General features: G+C 44.1%; 1 protein-coding gene across 1 annotated transcript; it reads right to left on the reverse strand.

Moving 5' to 3' along the window:
- Positions 1–321: 321 nt before the first annotated feature.
- ALG6 (ALG6 alpha-1,3-glucosyltransferase) lies at positions 322–18,859 on the reverse strand. The gene is made up of 15 exons (XM_083867527.1): positions 18,368–18,859; positions 15,822–15,969; positions 12,825–12,909; positions 10,991–11,080; positions 10,252–10,340; positions 8,510–8,592; positions 7,830–7,894; positions 5,790–5,975; positions 5,414–5,549; positions 3,444–3,529; positions 2,993–3,077; positions 1,861–1,931; positions 1,504–1,572; positions 928–1,126; positions 322–759 (listed from the first exon to the last, which is right to left on the reverse strand). Exons 1-15 carry the CDS (start codon positions 18,563–18,565, stop codon positions 565–567), a joined length of 1,785 nt encoding a protein of 594 aa, XP_083723653.1. The 5' UTR covers positions 18,566–18,859; the 3' UTR covers positions 322–564.
- Between the last annotated feature and the right edge of the window lie 3,124 nt (positions 18,860–21,983).

Genomic DNA, 21,983 nt, shown 5'->3' on the forward strand with positions numbered 1-21,983 from the left:
CTGCAAATTGCTGTGCAATTTAATAAGGGGTTTGGGTATTTTCAAACTGCACTGCAGCACCTCAGCTTTTATTGCAGTAGAACCAAAAGTTTTGGCTTTTCAGTCCTGTTGAAGAGAGTTGCAGCAGTTTTAGAGCTGCTGATCCACAGCAAAGGGGGGACAGTGACTGTTTGTGTCCTAAGGCACAACTTCAGTGTTGCCAGGCATGAGTTTAAACTTTACCTGCACTACTTCCTTGTGCTTTTTATGCTGGGAAAGGAGAAAATTTCATGCTGCTTTTGCTAATTCAGTATTTCAGCATTAATTCAAAATTTGGTCCTTTATTAGGCATTTTAAGTTTACAAATGGTAACAAAAGTATGACACTTCCAAAGAAAACAAATCAAATCCCATTTCCCAAAGCTCTTCAAAATATTTCTCCTTTAAAACAGTCTTTGATTGTTTTGTGTTTAAATAAGCAAAAGGTTTTTCCTGGCTTTCCTCGAGTTGTGTCCATCACACACAGGCTCCTCTGCAGTGCTGGCACCTCTCACTGAGCACTCCCAGTCCTGCAGCTCCAGCTCCATTAACTGATTTTCTTCTGCCCTCTATTCTTGGAGTCCCAGAGTATCACCACGTTAAAGTAGAGCAGGAAGAGCAGGAAGTGAAGGCAGGACAGCACGGCCACGGCCACGGGGAACAGGTCGGGGAGGCGCTGGGGAGGAGGTGCTGCAGCACTGAGCACTGACAGGATCCCCATCAGGGACAGGGACAGCAGGAACTGCAAGGCAAGGGATGGGGAACACCTCAGACAGCTCAGCTGCCCCTGCACTGCTGCCTGCTCTCAACTCTTCCATGTGGCACAGAAAGTGACAGCACCCCCTCAGTGCTGGGACTTCAGTGCTGGGACAAGCTGCAAGTAAGAAGTAAAGGAATAAAATTTGCTTACCAGGCTCCTGACAATCCTGGGAAAGGCCTTAAAGCAGGAGGTGTAACCCTTGAGGGAAAGGGAGAAGGCCTTGAGCTGCAGGTCCTCTGCCGAGGTCTTGTCGAGGATGGAGAAGGAGGCGAGGCACGCGGCCAGGAAGGCGGGCGTGGTGACGGCGTAGGGCAGCAGCAGCCCGTCCTTGAGCAGCAGCGGCAGCAGGCTGGGCGGGGCCGGGGTGCGGGAGAGGAGGGAAAAGCAGTAAATCTCTTTATCCTTACCCAAACTGGAGCAGAACAGGGGTTTCATGGAGGCACAGATGGGTCTGGGTTGGAAGAGATCTTAAAGTTCCTCCTGTTTCAATCCTGACACTTTTCACTGTCCCAGGTTGCTCCAACCTGGGCACTGCCAGGGATCCAGGGGCAGCCACAGCTGCTCTGGGAATTCTATTCCAGGACTTCCACACCCTCCCGGGGAACAATTCCTGCCCAATCTCCCATCCAGCCCTGCCCTCTGGCAGTGGGAACCATTCCCTGTGTCCTGTCCCTCCATCCCTTGTCCCCAGTCCCTCTCCAGCTCTGGTAACAGTTTCCAACTCACCTGAAAGTTGACACGAGTAGAAACCACGTGGCCATAAAGGGGATTTCATTTATGACTAAGCAGACTGGGCTAGAATAATAAGAATAAAAAGAGATATCAGCCATTCCCTAATCAACCAGCACTCTCAATCTATGTAGGATATATATCCCCATGGAACAGCAGTGCTGGTGACTCCCCACAGCCACCACTAAAAGGGCAGAGCAGCCTGGCTGTGCTTGCACACCTTCATTCACAAGAGATTTAGAAAAGCAAATCTGCAGAGCTGTTAAAACCTGATATATTTGTAAGTGAAAGCAGCATGCAAGAAGAAGACGAGGAAAAGATCAAATTTTATCCACAGAAAAATGATTTACTTACACTGACACGAGAAGAATAGACTTTTCATGGACTTGAAAGGAGAAGAGGAAGAATGACAAGGCACAGCTGACCTTAGGAGAGAGAGCAGAGATGGGTCAGCCTGGGACTGCAGAGCAGAGCTGTGCTTTGGGCTCTGCAGGTGTGGGCAGCACCAAACCACCTGAGTTCTCTCATTCCCTGCGGCATTTCCTCCTGCATTTCTCATTCCCTGCTGCATTTCCTCCTGCATTTCTCATTCCCTGCTGCATTTCCTGCAGTGCAAACCCCAGGCAGCCAGAGCAGCTCCTGGGCCCACCCTCACCTCCCAAAACCACCTTGTTTGGAAGTTTATCCAGAATTTGTCACAAAGTCCTTCAGGTGGAGCCTCACTCTTGCTCAGCTTCCCTGACAAGAGCAAGGGATCACAATATTCCCACACACAGGGACTGGAAAATCCCACTCCTGGTAAGAATTATTCCCAGTTTTGACATAAAATTTTGCTTCTCATCATGACCAGCCAAGAGGAAAAGCAAATAAATTGTCTTTTTATTCCCCACCAAATAAAAACCAGCCAGTTCTTAGGACAAATGTTAATTTATGTAATGTTGCGATAAAATTAAAAAGAGAAATTATCTTGTAAGTCTGAAACTTAGGACCCAGCTCCATCTAATTTTGATTTCAAGGAGAATTCAGTTTTTGCACGGGAGTCATGGCAATGTGCTCAAATTCAGTGATGTGACTAAGAGAAGGCAAACATTTTGGAAAATTGGATAATTTTATTTTCAAACCACTCATGAGCTCACAATGTCCATTTGGGGAATTTTTAATGGAATTTTGCAGCCAGTGAAGGAAGAAACACTGGCACTTTGGAAGCCAAACAAAAAGAGAAATCTCAATTCTGTATGAGGTTTGAATGTGTGTGGAATCTTCCAAAAGCTCTTCAGAGGAAGATAATAAAAACACAGAGTTAAATAAACAAAACTGAGCTTAAGGAACAAGTCTGGGTTTAAAGGACAGGTCAGAGCCCTGGATTTCAGGAAGTAAATCACTTTTTAACCAATTTCTTCAGCATTTGATGGCTCCCACCCTCTGTGCCCTGCACAAGAGTTTGTGGTGGGTCCAAAACAAGGAGCAGTGAACAGCAAACACTCACCAAGGCAAATTTAAAGCCTCGCAGGGAAGGCTGGACAGTGAGCTTGATACAGGCAGGGAGCAGGCTCAGGAATGTTACAGCAAAACTAAAGGATTGGGGAAGAAAAACAGTTTTAATACATGAGTGACTGCAGCCATTAACACTTCACTCTGCAGAGCCAGAGCTGAATTCTTCACTGAGTCAAGGAGAACTAGGAGCTCTGATTTCTAAGAGTGTTGAAAGATATTTAAATTCTTTGAATTTGCAAATTTAACTCAGTTTTAACCAAACAGCTTAAATCACTATATTAATAAGCTGGGAATTTTCCAGCCATAAACATTCCCAATATTTCTCCCTCGTGATTTGGCAGAAAAACACAGTACAGGAAAGAACACAATTGGAGAAAAATTACTCCTCCTGCAAAAAATATTGCAGATAAAAAACTACCTAAGGCACTGCAGTTATGTCTTACCTGAGTTTTAGCTGAGTTCGAGGAGATATCACATTCTTTATCTTTATAAGGACACTTAGACTGCACCAAATATTGGCTACTTTATCCTGGAAGGAAATAAAAAGGTAATCAGTGATAATTACATAAAATTACACTCATGTTTGTGGGAACATTGGGGCTTGGGAGGTGGGGATTGTTGGGTTTCTACCATGAGAGTGCAAATAGCACTTGCAGGTGTACATCACATTCTCAGATGTACTGGGGATGACTCTGCTCTTCAAAAATGGAAAGTTTCAAGAGAGCCAATTAAAACATGCTCCAAAACCAGTGAGAAATACTTCTTCAGCACAAGAGGTGACAACTGAACTCATGAGGGCAGACATTTTGTGGAGTTAAGGCTGTGAAGCTGTCCCTGAGTAAACCCTGCTCCATGTGAATCCTCTCTGTGTGCACATTTCCTCCCGTACCTGCTCGCTGCTCGCTAGCACTGACAGAGTTAACCCTCAATAAATCAAGAAGTCTAAAGACATTAGCACTTGTGCTAGGATCACTTTCAAAATTAAATTTGTAACTGCAGCTCTCCTGCTGGTGAAACTCATCCCCAGGCAGCTGCTGGAGGCACAGCTGTGTAGACACAACTCCCAGCAGCAACTGAGCCCCGTCGGGCCCGGAATCTGCCGGGGATTGCGGGGGACACGGCCCCGGCAGCAGCACCACCTCCTCCTCCTCCTCCTCCTCCTCCTCCTCCCAGCCAGGCTGATTTTCCAGCCACCAGCAAGTGTTCCCAGGCTGCAAATGGGAACTGGCACACAAATGGGAGCTGCACACAACCTGTCACACCCCAGGCCAAGTTACTGAGCGCTGCTTACGTGGACAAATTCTCATTTTATCTCCATCAGCGTCCAGCAAGTCAGTGCCCTGAGCAGCTCAGAAAATATTTGGGCTAATATTAGACTAAAATCCTCCAGCTCTTTCAGACTCATTGGTTATTGTCATTTAAAGCTTGGTACTGAATAAAAGGTGTGGTGAGCAAAAAGATTTCTTTATGAATTTCAAATAATTCTCAAGGAAAAGGGTCATTGGTGGTTTTTTGGGGGAGTGTCTTTTTTGGAGAGGTTGTTTGGTGTTTGTTGGGGTTTTTTAAATAAGCTAGCAGAGAATACACTAAGAACACCTCCACTGCCTTTGGTACATCAGCACTAACTTTTGGGGAAAAACATGCCAGTTGTGATATTATTTACATCTAAAAAAGATTAAAAGAATAATTAAGATTAATCAAACTACACGAAAATTTGCTTTAATCCCTGTGACAACCTGGAAATTCAAAGCTTCATTTTCTGGGTTAAGCCTTAACTTGTGCCCCAATTAAAACAGCAGCAACTCCCTGTGACCAGGGACATGAGAACCCTTTCCTTGATCCCAAATTCCTGTGGCATTGCCATTGGGTAAATGAGGAACTGAGTGACTGGATTAAGGCTCAGCACCTTCAGCATGGCTGTGTCCACAGCCTGAGCAAAACCAAAAACAGAAGTGGCCAAAACCTTTTGGAAAATATTATGGAAAGTGCACAAGGTGAGTCAAAAAGGAAGTTCTAGGCTGTATCTAAAATACCATTAAAAAAAAAATTAATCCCATCGAAAAGAGGGGAGCAGAGCCCAAGGGGCTGAAGCCATTGACTTTCAAGGTTACATCTTCTGACACTGTCAATTACTATGGAATCTATTTCAATGGAAAAATGTATGGATTGAAGTATGGGTTTGATGATGGGATAAGTGTTGTCTGCTGGTATAATATCCTGGAAGATGCCAGCTGAGCTGGGGTTAAACACTGGATTAAATAACTGGCAAGAAAGGACTGCTGAAGAAGCCGGCTCGAGTTACTCGCCCCGCGCTGCGTCTCCCCCATGAAATCCTAAAGGTCAGGCTGAAGGTTTCTCCAGGGATCTAAGAATACAGGACAGGGCAGTGGGTGGGAGAAGAAAACATGCATGCCTCAAACAAGCCTCTGTCAATGGGAAAGAGTCTTCTGAGTACTTGCATGATTTGTTCCACGTCGGTGCCGAACGGGAGCCAGCAGGCAGCGAAGGACAACAGCACTGTCCCTGCCAGTTTAGCCAAGAGCACCAACCTGCAACAGGACAGAACATCAGCACAGCAGGGCAGGGCAGAGCCTGCAGCAAGGCTCATCCTGCAGGGCTGCAACAGCAATGTTCATCCTGCAAGACTGGGACACCTCACAGTGCTCACCCTGCAGGACTGCGGCACATCCCACAGAAATGAACCCAGCAATGCCCACCTGCACTGGACAATGCCATTCCCCGTGCCAGGCTGATTCCTGAGGAAGATAAAACAATCTAAACCCACTCACCCCTTTCCTTTCAGCCCCTTCTTGAAGCACTTTCCAAGTAAATAGCAAAAGAAGGGCAGGGAATGGTAGAGCTCCATTTGTTTGTAATTTAAGGCCAAGCAGAACGCCACGGAGCCCAGGAGGTCCCAGTCATGGCACAAACAAAGGACAGCCCACAGGGCCAAGCCAAGGCTCACTGAGTTGTATATGGTTTTTTATGTCAAGGACAAGATACACATCTCATTTCTGGAAGGCAGCAATTAATACCCTGAGGGAAAGCAGAAATAGCTTGTAAAATGAGTTTTGCCAAGTTAGTTTTAAGGACACATTGCCAGTTGTGACTGTGTTGCACACAGAGATAAAAAAAAATATTTCCATTGTAAGTGTCATTTTTAGATTTCCAAAGTTTGAGGCAGAGCTTGCCCAGGCAACTCTGAGGGTAAATTCTGTCTGTTAATTACACGTGTAATGTGTATTCAACCAACCCAGATTTTGGTGGCAGTGACAGTTCTCTGCAACAAGCAACATTTTCCTCTTGGTATTTCCATGAGTAATGAGAAAACTCTCACGAACTCCCCCTTCCAGCTCCCACAAGACACCTGCAGAATACTCAAATATGTCAGTGTTTAAATTATGTATAATCTAGTTCAAGGACTTCTGAGGGATTTGTGATGCTGTTCCACACACAGGGCACCCTCATCCATGACCAGTTCCCTGAGCTGCTACTCCTGCTCAAACAATGAGTAATAGTTGCTAAAAACAAGTTACTGCCTTGTGACTTTCTAAAGAGCTTCCCAGGCTCAGGAGATTTTGAGGAGACTAAGTTACACTTACTATTACACTGAAACAAGGTATTTATTAGCTTTGGGTTTTACTTGTTTTTTTAAAAAAAAAACTTAGAAAAAACAGTAGACACAGAATTCCAGACTGGCTGGAATTGGAAGGGACCTTAAAGCTGATCCAGTGCCACTCCTGCCATGGCAGGGACTTCTCCCACTGCCCCAGGGTGCTCCAGTCTGGCCTGGGGCACTTCCAGGGGTCCAGGGACAGCCACTGCTTCTCTGGGCACCTGTGCCAGGGCCTGCCCACCCTCCCAGGAGGAATTTCTCCCTAATATCCAATCCAAACCCTCCCTCTGGCAGTGGGAAGCCATTCCCTCCTGTCCCATCATTCCATCCCTTGTAAACAGTCCCTTGTATTTCTTGTACTGTCAGAAATGTCACAATATTTTGTTTTCCCTCTGTCAGCCTAAGCAGCTGTGACAACACATCCAGCCTGCCCACGGAGCCCTCAGCCCACTCACATCTCCCACTCCACATCACCAGGTGTATTTGACACCTCATTGATTTCACATCAGCAAACTCAACACTGAGAGAGGCCCTGACGTTGCAGAGGTGCAGCAGCTCAGGGCAACAAATCTCTGACTGGCTGGAGCTGCTCGGAGGGTGGCAGGGCTGGCACAGAAATCTGCAGGAAATCCCTCCCAGCAGCTGCTGTACCTTCAGCACGGGGTGAAGTGACAGCATTGCCTGTTCCAGTACAAAACCAGTATAAACCCAGGGTTGCTGTTAACAAAAAAACCCTGTGGAGGTGTCCAGCACCACTGTGGAGGAGCCAGCCCTGAACTCACCTCCCTGACTGCACAGCCAAGGCACAAGGGGAGGTTTTACAGAGCTGAATTTCACACAGCTCCACCTGCCACTGCTCTGCCATCCCAGCAAGATCTAAGGGGACTCCCTCTGCACACACAAATCACAGGAGCACAGCCCATCACTCTGCTCCCTGTCACAGCCCCACTGATGCTGCCTGCAGTGAAGTGACTGACAGGGAGATGAGCTGGAGGCACGGGAAGAATGATATTCATGTTGGGATTGATTTGTGCCAATATCAATAATTTTTATCTCCAATATGTTTCAGACTTGCAGTTTCCTTTGATATCTCTGTCTGGGCTGGGCAGAACTCCCCAGATAAGTTTGTACACAAAAGTCACCCCGTGCTCAGCTACCAAAGAACAGTTATTCCATCAACAGGAATTGATTTCTCCATGCAGAACAAAGATACTGGAAGTGCCCATGGTCAATAAGGATGAGGCCTGGGTAAAGCAGGATGCAGAGAGCACTGGAAACCTGGCAAGAAGGATGAAAAAAAGAGAGGGGAAGAACAATGAGTCCAAAATGAGACACTAGGAAGAGGAACTTCTCCTCTTCCAGTACAAAAATGTGCCCCTGCATGGTGCATCCTGTATGTAGGAATCTTATTCTCTACAAGTAGTCATCTGTCAGGAACATTTTGTGGTTAAAAAAAGGGATAAAGATTTGCAATAAACGAGAAAATATTGAATATTGCTTGCCCTTAACAACAGCACAAAGATCACCTACACCCACCTTAAACCACTCCAAAAATCAGGAGACTTTTTATTCCAAAATCTGCTGTAAGGAGTGTTCAAGACAAAGCAGTTCCCAAATCCCCCCCTGCCACACCACAAATCTTTTTTCTTTACCACTCAAGTAAAAAATTCACAGAAAATCTTGTTATTAAAAGCATTAACTTAATTGCTGTAAAATAAAATAAAGGCTTTTTAAATGTTTTTCGGTGAAAAGCCTATAATATGAGCTGTATGATTGCATCAGTTTTACATGGAAGCCATCAGGGTGTTCTAGGTGTTAATTAACTCAGTGTTACATTTCTACTCTGTTCTAACAGTGTTTTCTTAGTTTAATTTACACACACCAGGTACTTGCCTTTTTTTTAGCAGATGTTTCTTTCAAAGAAAAGCAATATAAAATAACTGCAGGGATATAAACCAGCAAATCAGCAACAAACACTGAAAAATAAAGATTAACTTTCCATTAGAATCTTACCACAAGGAGGAGGGAAAAAACACAAGCAAATAAACATTGAAATATCAGAAATAAACCGGGCAGTTCCACTTCAAAGGACAAAAAGAACCAGATCTACAGAATTTGATCTTGTTAATGTTTCTAAGGCTCATTTCTGATGTCCCAAAGCTGCTGCTTCCACGTGTTCAGCTGTCCTGGCTGCTGGCACAGCCTCAGTCACTCTCTAGTTCCTCACATGCCACAGGCAGGGCAGGCATTTGGGAATGCCCCAAAGAAACCAGCCCTGCCTGCACCCAGGTCGTGGGACAGGACAGAGAAGTTGGGACACACTGAAGAAAGTCCAGATTGTCCCAATCTCTGTGTGAATTAGCAGGGATGGGGAGGAGGAGACTGAAAGCAGGGATTTGGCTTTGATCTCCTGCCTACAGCAAGGATTTGTCAGAGGGGAGGAGAGAACAGCAGCAGGTTCCCCTGCCCAGGGTATGTCCAGCAGGTGAATTCTTCCTGAGTTGGCTTAAATACTCAAGGAAAACCTCAGATTTCCACCACACTTTCAGCAAATGTGCAGTGGCTCCAAGAGGGAAAGGAGATGTTTAAATTATTTCAGTTATCCAGGGATGAATTGTTTTGCCAGCTTAAGCCACAACTAAACAAATATACCCAAGGTGTTAGCAAAACAAATACACTGGTGCTTAAAATAAAGCTGCCATTGACCACCCTGAATTATTTTAATGCACTCTTCTAATGGCCCCTGTTAAAAAGTGTTTATCAGCTCTCCAGATCCATCAGAGTTGTGTCAAGTGAGTTGATTTCAAAATTAATAAAGACCATTTCAAGGGTAATTAAATACTAGTGATTTTTTTTTTTTTTTCAATTCAATCAATTACCAGAGAGCAGACTGAGAGGTTTGTGAAGTACAGAAAAGCTATTGATGACCAACAAATTCTGCTGTTGCCATCAGAAAGCAAAAGACATTTCAAATGAAAGAAAATAGTAACCAGAAACACGAGTTCATTGGGTCATTGTTTGCTGTTCTGCTGCTGCAGCTGATAATTATGGTACAAATCTCCTCCTGCTTTTGTTTGCAGTTCAAAATAATCAAATGGTGTAAGACAAATTTAGAATACAAGCGGCAAAATAAATTTTTACTTTTGTGCTCACAGTAATAATATCAAATATCTCTGCCTTTGAGATCAGCTCCTAATGAAGATCTCTGATACCTCCAGAGGTTAAGTCAGTAAATGCCAGGCTACATGTAAAATAATTTTACAATATAAACCAAGTTAAGCTAAAAAAAAAAAGACTGTTTATCAGAATAGAAGGGAAAATAAGAGCATTTTCAAAATTAAAAAGTGGGTCTATAAGGGTTTAAAAGTGGGCTACAAAGAGTAGTTGTGTTTTAGAGTTTTCAATTAATTAATTGGGTTGAAAACTTGTTTCTACATTTTATATCTATCAGCTTCACAAACGATGGCAGAAGAGGAAACAACGCAGGAATTTGGCTCAGAAATGGACCTGCAAAGCCACCCAACTAAAAACCTGAGAATGAACCAGCAAAGAGAGAGAAGCTGCATATTAAACATGCTGAATTAGTAAGCAAGACAAATGTGCAGGGTGATGCCAAGGAAATATAATCTTCCTACCTGTTGTACGCATAAATAACTTATGGGGCTGACTCTCATAGCCCCGAGATGTGTGCAGAGCAACCCAATCAGGATTTATTAACTTTGCACTGTAAAACAAAGTACAGACACATCAAAATGCAGACAGTTCTCATTTCCCTTTACACTCCTTGCAGCAATAAAGATGACACACACAGGAGCAGATTCCAAGAATTAAGATGAATGAGAAGGAATATTTCTGAGAGCAATAGTGATCAATGAAAGCTTTTCCTCACCACTAGATCAGTTTACACTATAGACTGGTTCACAATTAAAAAAAATAACCTTTGGAAACAGTAAAAATGGAATACAATATTTATTAGGACAAGATAACCACCTCCAGTCTGGGTCCAGGGACTTTAAAAAAAAACAATTGTAAATACTTTTCATGCTTAAGTATTAAATATAAACCATTTACAGTTCACACAGATGCCCCACATAGCTGTGCCTGTGCACTTTAACCTACATTCTTATTCCATAAGTCTCATTCCAACAGCAGCAAAGCCCTTGTGGAAAAAGTATTCCAATAACAGAATTCTATTTACATGATATCCACTCATCAAATGTCACTTGGGCTCTGCACACACAAGAGCTTTTCCCAGGCAATGCCCCCTGTTCCTACAGCACTTTTCCCTGGGCATCCCAGATCCATTTTATAAGGAAAATTGAATATCCAGAGAGAAAAATGGATTTAAAACAGGATTTCAAACACTGAACTTACATGTAAGCACACACAAAACTGTGATAGGCAGTGAGAGGTGGGTAATCGAGGCCCCAGTACAGCAGGTTGTTGTCACTTGTATTGAAATACCTAAAAAAAAAAAATAAAAATTTCAATTTAAAGGCTGCATTTCCAGCTTGGTTTTGACTCAAGGAAAGGCTGAATATTAAATGCATTCCAAATCCAAAATAGAAGGTGGCAACATCTACACCTGCTTCATTTTACTTCACATTAATTAAGTCTCAAGCAACAAAATAACAGCAGAAATGATGCAGAGTTTTCACATTTGTGTTTGTAAAATAAGCTGCTAAAGGTCACTTCAGTGGAGAGGGAAACTCCTGGTTCTACCTGCAAACCCAGGTGGATCAGGTGAAAGGAAGGAAAAGCATTTTCCCATTTGGGATTTTGTTGTGTCAGGATTTCTATGGCAGCAATCAAAATGAAGTCACCTCCTTAAAATGAGATCAGAGAGGTTTGTGCACGGAAAAGCTGCAGCAGTGAGGAGCAGCCCCTTCCCATCTGCCAGTGAAACATCTCCCTGCCTGCCCCCACTGCCACGGGGCAGGCTACTGGCTCTTCCACTTCCTCTCTTCAAATGCAGCCCCTTTTCTGACATTTATTATAGTAAATTATATTTCTTGAATTCTTTATGAGCTGCCTGAAGTGTCTTCTGAACTGATGATAAATCATATTTCTTTGAGTTGCATCTCTGTCTCTTATTTTACAATTGAGGATTGCTCCTGCCAAGGCAATGCAGATCCTTCATGAATGTCAGAGTTTGGAACTTTCAGGGAACTTGTCAGTTTTGGAGGTTTATTTTTTCATTTTACCTTCCAGAAAGTTTTCAATAAAAAAAGAAAAACAACCCTTATATATCCAGTGATGTTTAGTAAGGAAGCTTTCAGAGTTTTAATTAGCAATAGAATAAGAAAGGATGTTCCTAAAGCAGCCTTTAGTAAATAACATCAAGACTTTAAAGGATAATACAAACCAAAACCATTTAAATTCTAGAATGTAATCCGTTCCATGTCAGCCAAGATGCGTTTTTCCACACACCCACTTTGCTGTATTAGAGATTTAATTCCCAAAGCACACCCAACCCTAAAAACCCTTCAATTACAAATATAAAATGACATTAATTACAAAACCAGAGAGCAAACACAAGTCCAGGGTGCCCACCTGGCAGCCCCTCAGCTAAAGCCAGCCTGCAGCAGAGTCTGATCTGGCCCCTGGGAATGCCTGGGGATATTGGCTGCTATAACTCCTAATTTTAAGGAGACACAGCTCAGTGTAGCAGAGTGGATCAACTGCCAACTCCATTGTTATGTAACACTTCTCATCCCAACTCTGCCACAGTCAGGGCTTGGATAGCCCAGAAAGAAAAAAAAAGGACAAAAATGATAATATAGGAACAATAGGATGATTTGAGGTCAGTTCACAGAACCATCTGCAGAGTTCACATGTATTTACAGAACGTAAGTGAATTAATTTTCTATTTTATCAGATTAGTCTGTTCCCCAACATAAAGCCAGGGGAAAATCACACCACACACACACAGAGCACCTCTGGCCTTGCTGGAATTTCAATATATTCCAATTTGAGTTGTAGCACCTATATGGACTAAATTTTTACTCTAAAGAATATTAGGAATAACGCAAAAAATAAATAAAATATTTAGAATAATTCTCCTGGTTTTATGTGATCTGTACAAATGAAGCTTGCTAGCCTTAAATCCAGAACTCACAGATTTAAAAATCTCCTGGATCATGGGAGGAAACAATGAACTCAGAGGTGTAAAAGACAAGGATTTTCTCCCTTTGTAAGCAGCACCTACCACTGCCTGATGGGTAAGTTGTAGGTGATTTCTTGCCAGTGCCTCTGAGCCTCGTAGTCTCCATACATGGGTGGTTTTCCTGCCCCTAAAAAAGAGAGGACACAGCATTTAGGACATTATTTGGTTTATGGATTGCTTTCCTTCAGTTATGTAGTGCATATTAATTACTAATTTTATTCTTCATTCCTCTATATTGAGAGCAAATAGAGATCTCATCATGCAGTCTAACTGAAAGAGAGAAAAAAAAAAGAAGTTATGTGTTCTTTTGGCTTTCTGGAGATTTCTGCAATGAGCATTTATCAAGATACTCTGCTGTGAAGAACTGCTTCCTCATCTGACAAAAAAAATCATTTCCAAGTGCAGATGAAAAATGTGGTACTTTCCCTGAACTAGGAAAATGCACATAATGGACACGTTACAGAATTCTGTGGGAGCTGCTGCACTCCTTTGGTATGTGAAAATTGTCAATATTCTCACTTGTGTTTCAGCCATGTCATGGTACCTTATTATTAATATCATTATAATATTATTATTTGTCATTTTCATGGGAAAAAAAAAAAAAAAGCTTTATCAATGCAAATACTTCAGATGTCAATGTGATAATGGCAGCCTGCAAAGCATCTTCCCAGAGTTTATTTACTTCTATTAACCTGATCATTGAGAACAGAACTGGACTGATTGTGCTCCCAGTGAAATATTGACATGAGCCAGACAGAGATTTAAGAGGTTCTTTAAAATATAGGAAAGCCATCTCTGGTTTTACCAGTGATCTATGTTTGTGGGAATCCCACCAGCTCAGCAATGTGCAATTTATTCTCTTATCTCTGCTAATTTCTTCCTGGGTGGTGGAAGATTATCTCCCCTCTCACACATTCAGCTTGAAGTTTCCCCAATAAGTCACTGGGGTTTCATCAGTGCCAATTCTGTAGCTGTAAGTCCAGTGGAACAAAGAATCTGGATTACTGAAATAGAAAATAGATATTTACCCAAATTTTAGAGTGTTTGTGTGTGTATCAATATCTCAGTCTTAGGGGAAAAAAGGAATGAAAAAAAAATTAATTTGCTTCAGAATAATCAAAATATCTTAATCCAAAGGTTTAATTATTAAAAGCCAACTACTGATCAGTGAATTTGATAATGCACATTTACCTTCCATCTCCAGAAAGCACCAAGTACACAGACAAACTGATTTAAAAATTAATAGAACTGGAATATTTTATTTTAAAAGGTTCACAAATCCATTAAAAGTGGTGCTCTTATTCAGTTTTATTGTTACCCTGGGAACAGACTTTTTAAGGGTTTGAAGCTGCCTCTCAACACCTGTATTCAGCAGGGGTTTGGCAATGCATTAAAAAATTATGTATTAACCTATAAAACCAAATTTTTCCTCAATAATTCTCCAGGTCATCACTAATGGTAACTTTTGAAAACCAGGTTTTAGTTTCTGCTTTTTCATTTAATTCCAGAGGCAGATCCAAAAGCAAGCTGATGGCAAAGAACAGGGAATGAGACAGAGATCCAAGGGTGCACAGTAAGTGAGGGTGGAATTAAAAGTTTATCACATCTGCAGGAAGTCAAAGAGAAAAAAATAATCCCAGTGGATTTATGTGTTTGACAGCTCTAACACTGGGGTTTGTCTTTTTACAGCCAGCCAATGCTCAAAGTTAAGCTTTGATAATTTGCTGGACTGGATCAGATTGTTTTCCTATTCCAAAAGCAGTTATATCAGTGCTGTGGAGGAAATAGGATTTTAAAATTGTTATTTTAGCTCAGGCTTTATTTTAGACTCTCTTCCACAATCTTGGCTGGTTTGAAATTAAATCAACTCACAAAAATCCAGTTAGCAACGGAATTCTAAATAAATCCTCCTGCACTGCAAGAGAAATTCAGTGTGTGCCTGAGGACAGGGTGGTCCATGCCTAGAGATGGGTAAAAACCTCAGGTACCTACAGATCTCTCAGAAATGGCATTTTGAAAAAGCAAACTCAAACCAAAACAGTTGGAAATGCAGTTCAGCTTCAAGAAATTCTTCAAGTAAATAAACCCCAGAATTAAAATCACCACAAAGCTCCTGAGCAGCTCCAGCTACTCAGGGGATGAGGCTCCCCATTGCCTCAACAAACCAGAGCAGAATTTAACTTGTGATTCTTTGGGCTGATGAGCATTGAAAGCATTGATTCATTTTTTATCTTTTTTTTGAAATTTGCAGAGAGCAAGCCTTGTGCCAGCTTATTCCAAGTGTGGGAAAGGAACTTGCTAATTCTTTGCAAGCCTTCTGACACAGGGAGGAGAAAAACTCATCCATTACTAGAATGTAGCTCTGGCTCCTGCTGTAAACAAGCTTAAGGAGGTTCAGCTACAAGGCAGAGTCATTGCTCACTGCATGTCACCTCTGCACTGTCTTCATTAGCACCAGGATTAGTTAAATATAAGCTAAATAAAAATATAAATAATAAGGTGATATCTGCTACAGAATTTCAAGGACAGCATGAGGCAAGTGTACAAGTGGACTGCAATATTCTGCAAATAAAGGGGAAAACAGCCAGATATTGATCCTAAGATATTAATGATCATCTGCACCACCCAAAAAAAAAAAAAAAAAAAAAAAAGTTATGGTGTTTTTTTCCAGTGTTTTTTTCTCCAAAATGATCATCAGCACCATTAAAACAAAAAAACAAACAAACAAACAAACAAACAAAACAAAACAAAAAAAAAAAAAAAAAAAAAAAAAAAAAAAAAAAAAAAAAAAAAAAAAAAAACCACACAACTTATGGTGGTTTTTCCAGTGTTTTTCTCCCAACTGTGATGTTAATCATGGCATGCTTCAAAAAATAAGAAAACAAATTCTTGGGGAAATGAAGAGGAACTAAAATATAACAAGTTGACATAACACATTGCTTCCTATTTATGACTTTATAGAAACAATAAACAAACGATCAGCAAATAGCATTTATTTTCATTTCCCCCTGTCCCTGAGGCCACCCAGCCTGTCCTTACCAGAGTAGGAGCCCAGGGACACGGCCCAGCGCACGGTGAGCGCCAACAGCACCGTCACTGTCATCAGGCTCCACTTCTCCATGGCCAGCCTTGGGGACACTGCAGACACCTGGGGGACACTGCAGCCACCTGGGGACACTGCAGACACCTGGGGAAACAGCACCAGCACTGCCACAGCACCAGCCAGGCCCCTGTGCTCAGCCACGGCTGCTGGGCAATCCCTGCAGTAATAACTCGCTGTATTTAACAAGCACAGGGGTTTAAAGGTGAGTCAATGTTCCAGGATTATTTATTTCCTCAGTTAAGAGCACCTCTGGTACAGGCACCACTGCTGGTTTCAACAGAATAAAGTTATTTTAAAGTTAATCAGTGTCAGGAGATATTATTCTACATCCTTCTACCCCCAAAAAGCAACAGGGCTGATGCCCCACCAAGGTTATTTCACCACACTAAGGATGCAGTAGATGTAAGGAATATTGCCAGGTTTGTGAAATTGAGAAGGTTGTGTGCATTAAACTCAGAAATCAGGAAACGGGAAAATTATTATGTGGCTCTTTGCAGAAAAAAAAAAACAAAAAAAAAAAAAAAAAAAAAAACAACACCTAAAAATCAAACCACTAACTACAGAATATGCAAACTTCCACCCAAAGGAAAAAAAAAATTAGTTTGAACTAGGGAAAAAAGTGAGGAAGAAACTGCTCCAGTCCTGAAGGGTACAACACAGACTTTCCTTGCAGAAAAGGCCTAATTTGACCTAAGTGACTTTAACACTTATTATTTACCAAGACCAAAAGCCCCATATAGAAGCACAGACCTGCTGTTTTCAAGCAACATCTAAGGCATGGTTAGGTTATTCTTCTCCAACTCCACCCATATCTAGTTACTATTCAAATAAAGGTGTGACCCACCACCACGGGGAAAAAAGAAGTTAATTACTAATACAAATCTGTGGCAGCAGATCTCCATCTATAGGTAGAAAGGTGAACACTGATATTTGCATGTTTTCACCTGTGCCACAGGGGAGGCACTTTTATCTAAATAAGAGATACAGCTTTCCTTCTTTTCTATCTTGCCACAACATCAATTAATTAATTTTACCTTCTTAATTATTACACAGCACCAGCCTCACCTACAGAATCCCACACCTCTGGTTCCTTTGGCCATTCTCTACATTTGGAAAAACAATTGTTTTCTGGGATATTGAGTTTCTTTCTCTCAAAACTCTTAATTCTTGGTATCCTGTGGGTAACAATGTTAGACAAGGAATGATTTTTAGGGGATAATAAAGCCGGTTAATTGGCCAATCTCAAACTTTTCACCTTCCTCTGGATGTGCAACACCTTGAGGGTCTCTCAAGATCCCACCTGTAAGGCGAGGTGAAAATCACAGCCAAAAAAAAAAAATAAAATAACATAAAATAAAATTTAAAAAATGCTATCCTTCCACACTGCCTACGAGGAAGACTCAGATAAACAACATCAATACAAACCACCCACTCCTGGCCCAAGGCAGCTGACAGAACTCAGCCACAGACGCACGGCCCTGAACAGAACTTGCTTTATAAGAGGTGTCAGCACACGTTTCAGCAGCTGAAAAACGCACACACCGAATGAAGAGTTTAATTTGTTGCAGCAATACCTGTCTATAACCCTGCTGTTTCCCTAACCCTTGTCAGGAGGCGGGTTTATCCCTCACATCACCCCCTGCTCCCACACTGGCTGTGCCCCGGCCTCCCCAGAGCCCCAGGGCGGGCTGGGGCTGCGGGGCCGAGCTGTGAGCCCACCCGGCGGACCCTGCTAAATCTCCTCGACCCGCTCCCCCTCAGCCTTTCAGCCCCTTCAGCCTGTTTTTCCTCAGCCTTTCAGCCTCCTCAGCCCGTCCGTCCTCCCTCAGCCTTCAGCCCCCTCGGCCCGTTCTCCCTCAGCCTTTCAGCCCGCTTAGCCCACTCTTCCTCAGCCTTTCAGCCCCCTCAGCTTGTTTTCCCTCAGCCTTTCACTCCCCTCAGCCCATCCTCCCTCACCCTTCCAGCCCCTTCAGCCTGTTCTCTTTCAGCCCCCTCAGCCTGTTCTCTCTCAACATTTCAGCCCCTTCAGCTTGTTCTCTCTCAGCCTCCTCACCCCGCTCTCCCTCAGCCTTTCGGCCCCCCCAACTTTTCAGCCTCCTCAGCCCGTTCTCCCTCAGCCTCTCACGCCTCTCATCCCGCTCTCCCTCAGCCCCTAATCCCCCTCAGTCTGTTCTCTCTCAGCCTTTCGGCCCCCTCAGCCCGTTCTCCCCTCAGCCTCCTCAGCCCGCTGTCCCTCAGCCTCTCACCCCTCTCATCCCGCTCTCCCTCAGCGCCCTCAGCGCGTTCTCCCTCAGCCCCTCATCCCCCTCAGTCCGTTCTCCCTCAGCCTTTCGGCCCCCTCAACCTTTCAGCCTCCTCAGCCGGTTCTCCCTCAGCCCCTCATCCCCCTCAGCGTGTTCTCCCTCAGCCCCCTAAACCCTCAGCGCCCTCACCCGGCTCACCCCCCAGCTCTCTCACCCCGGTCACCGCACATCCCGCTCACCTCCTGGAGCCGCTCAGCCTCCTCTCTCTGTCTCTCTGTGTCTCTATCCCCGAGCCCCGCTCGGTGTCCCGGGGCCGCCCGCCGTTTCTCCGTCCCCGCGCTGGGGCCGCGCTCGCGCTTCCGCCCGCGCCGCGCCTTCCGGGCGCGCAGTGCGCCTGCGCGGGGCGGGAGCGCCTCGGGGAGCGGAGGCGCCGCCATGGCCGCGGCCGGGCCGGGAGCGCTGCCGTCGGCTCCGCGAGGAGGGAGCGCTCTGGGGGGAGCTCAGAGCTCTGTCCGGTGCCTAACGGGGCTCCGGGAGAGCTGGAGAGGGATTGTGGATAAGCGGCAGGGGAAAGGGAATGGTTCCCGCTGCTAGAGGGCGGGGTTGGGTTGGGTATTGGGAGGGAGTTCTTGGGTGTGAGGGTGAGGAGGGCCTGGCACAGGGTGCCCGGAGAAGATTAACTGCTCCTGGAGCCTTAAAAGTGTCCCAGGTCAGGCTGGATGGGGCTTGGAGCAGCCCGAGATAGTGGAAGGTGTCTCTGGATGGACTTTAAGGTCCCCTTCCAACCTAAACCAGTCTGGGATTCGTGTTTTCCTACCATGCCAGGTGGCTGGGGAGCAGCTCCTCAGCCTTCACAGCTTGGAGACCATATCTGGGAACCAATCGGTACGTAAAGCTCATAATAATAATAATATAATAGCACATATAATAATATAATGACTCTAATAACACAGAATTCCAGGGTGGGTCGGGCTGGAAGGGACCACAGTGTTGTCATCTGGTGGCACCCCCCTGCTCGGGCACAGGGTTGTGTCCAGACAGCCTTGGGTATCTCCAGCAAAAGAGACTCCAGAATCTCTCTGTGATGCACCACAGGCCTCACTTTTAAACCCTTCACTCTCACCCCCTTTTCATTCTCTTGGAGGTCTTGACAAAGTACAGAGCATGACAAAAATCAGAGAATCAAACCTCAAAGTTCATCTCATTCCACCCCTTGCCAAGGGCAGGGACACCTTCCACTACCCCAGGCTGCTCCAAACCCCATCCAATGTGGTCTTTTCTGATTGTGTGGCTGAGGTCAGGACGTGAAACTGAAGAGAAAACTGATTATTCTTAAAAATAACACCACATACAGAGGGTTTCACACCTGCCAGGTAAGCCAGCAGCATTTCTCTCCTAGGACTGGAATCCCAGGGCTGGAAATTGGGATGGATTTAAACACAGGTGCTGCAAAAAGCAAATGTGGTCAAGAAGTGTCTGGTCACTTACAATAGAAACACTAAAGGAAACAGAGATTACTGGGGGGGAAAAAGTGATTTTTTTTTTCAGATTATTTTTAAAATATATAAGCACTATAAATATAATAGTAAAATAAATAGCCACCAGAGATGGCTTTTCTTCCTTGATGTTCTTCCAGTTCAGGATACTGATTTCCGCTATCCCAACCATTTTTTGAGTGCAAATTCTTTGGACATCCTGGTGTCTCTTACACCTGCCACAATTTCTGCCTCATGTGAGATGGTGTGAAGAGACTGAAAACTGTCTTAAACAGATAAAGGTAAAAATCCTCCCTGTCTGCTGCTTTGCCAGGGTGTTTGGAGCCATAATCCTGGGGAAAAATGGCAAATTATGATCATGGAATTTTACCTAGTTTGCCTAATCTGATACCCTCAATAATTTATGTTCCTGCCAAGTGAAGTGCGTCCATTTCAGGGTTTTGACAGGATGTCTGGAAATGACAAGTGTATAAAATAAAGACAACCCCACAAATTCATCAATTACAAACTAACTTAGAGTTGCACCTGCCGAACCCAGCGCGGCTGGAGCTGCTTTATGGCGCCGAAACACGCGATGTAAAGTGAATTCCCAACCTAAACCCGGGGGAGACAATCACCGGGGCAGATTCTTTTTTTCAGTAGCTCTTTCCTCTCCTTCTCCTCTCCCTTCCAGGATTTTCCACGCCTGGAATTCCTCAGGCAGCGAGGCCGGGGAGCGCTGATAACTCAGCCATCCTCAAGTCCCTGCGCGTTGCCTGTGGGCTCCTACAGCAAAAAAAAAAGAATTTTTTTTTTTTTTTTAAAAAGGGGTTTTTGGAATTTTTTCCTTGGAAATTATTGCTAATTCCCTGCCTGAGCAGGAGCCCAGGGCCGCACATTCAAGTGCATTATTTCAATTAGCCCAGCGCTCTTTGTTGCAAGGTGAAATCATTCACTCCGCGGAAAAAAAAAAAAAAAAAAAAAAAAAAAAAAAAAAAAAAAAAAAAAAAAAAAAAAAGCTTTTTTATTGAATGCTTTCTAAATACCCGCATCGGGCGCGTTCGCCTTGGAATTGAGTCTCTGTCACTTGTGTTTCCGCGGTGACTTTGAGCAGATCAATGGCTGGAAAAGGCATTCAGGACGCGTTGATACCGCGGGGTAGGAGACGAGCGGGCTTTGGTGCTTGGGAGGAAAGAGAAGCCGATAATGAGCAGAGAAACGGCTTTTCTTAACCCTTGGCGTTCTCGGGAGCCTCCGGAGCTCCGCTGCCTCCTCTCCTCCACCCAGATCTGTGGTTTGATGGCAGCCGAGCGGTGCCAAGGCAAAAGAAAATCCCTAAAATTTGGGGCGAAATGCGGCCACAATAATGAGAAAGTCTTTCCTAGAGCGGGCGGGCGGGAGGGGGACGAGCCTGCGGCCATAAAAAGTTCCAGCTCGTCCAGGATTTCGTTTGTGAGCGGGGGAACAAACTCTGGAGGCGTTTGCAATTGCAGATTCCCGATGTGCGGATTCCCAGATTATTCCCAGGACATCCCTGGGGGTTTAGCGGGGACAGAGCCCCGCTCTGAGCCCTCGGCTCTTTCTCATCCTCCTTTGCCAGCAAAACCAGGAGTAAACGTGTCAGAAACCGCCACCTGAGCCCGCAGGGAGGTGGATTTATTTTTATTTTCCTCCAGAAAATATTGGCACTTTAGAAAGTAATTATAAATTATGGAGGGTTTGGGGTTTTCTCTTGAATCCCTGCGGTTCTCTGGGCGCTGGGGGAGATGGAGTTTCCCTGGTCCGAGCCGAGGATGCTCCGAGGTGAAGCAGAGAGGGACATTCCATCCTTTTCCTGGGCGGTTTTCCTGTGTCCCGGCTCTTCCCATCCCGCTGAACCTGGAGAAAACCGGGATTTTATCACCCCTGGAGTCCAAGGGGCGCTCCCTCTCACATTTTGCCGCCCTAATAAAGTCCCGCGGTCCCCGCTTCATCACCTTGCTTACCAAATCCCGGATTAATAAAGTTTACTTAGTTATTCAAATAGATTAAATGTCACATTTTAAACGGAAGGGGAAGGTTTTTACCTCCCTGACCTATTTTTCATTTCTGATTTAGAAAAAAAAAAGACAAGATTAGCATGGATATTGCATTTTCAAGGACCTCGCCACTATTAAATAGACTGTTAAGTGCATTTTATGGCTGAAGAGTCTGTTCCCAGTTCAGTCTGGGAGACGTGCTAAGTTCATCTCTACCTGCTACATTGAACATTCACTGACTAAAATACTTCCTGTGGATGTAATACCTAAGCTCTGTATCTTCTAAGTACATAACGCTTAATGTTTTAGGACTGGTAAAAATTCAATAAAAGCCCCTGAAATTGAAGTGTTTGCCCGGTCGA

Source organism: Zosterops lateralis (genome assembly GCF_965231275.1).
Source record: "Zosterops lateralis genome assembly, chromosome: 9".
Classification (NCBI taxonomy): domain Eukaryota; kingdom Metazoa; phylum Chordata; class Aves; order Passeriformes; family Zosteropidae; genus Zosterops; species Zosterops lateralis.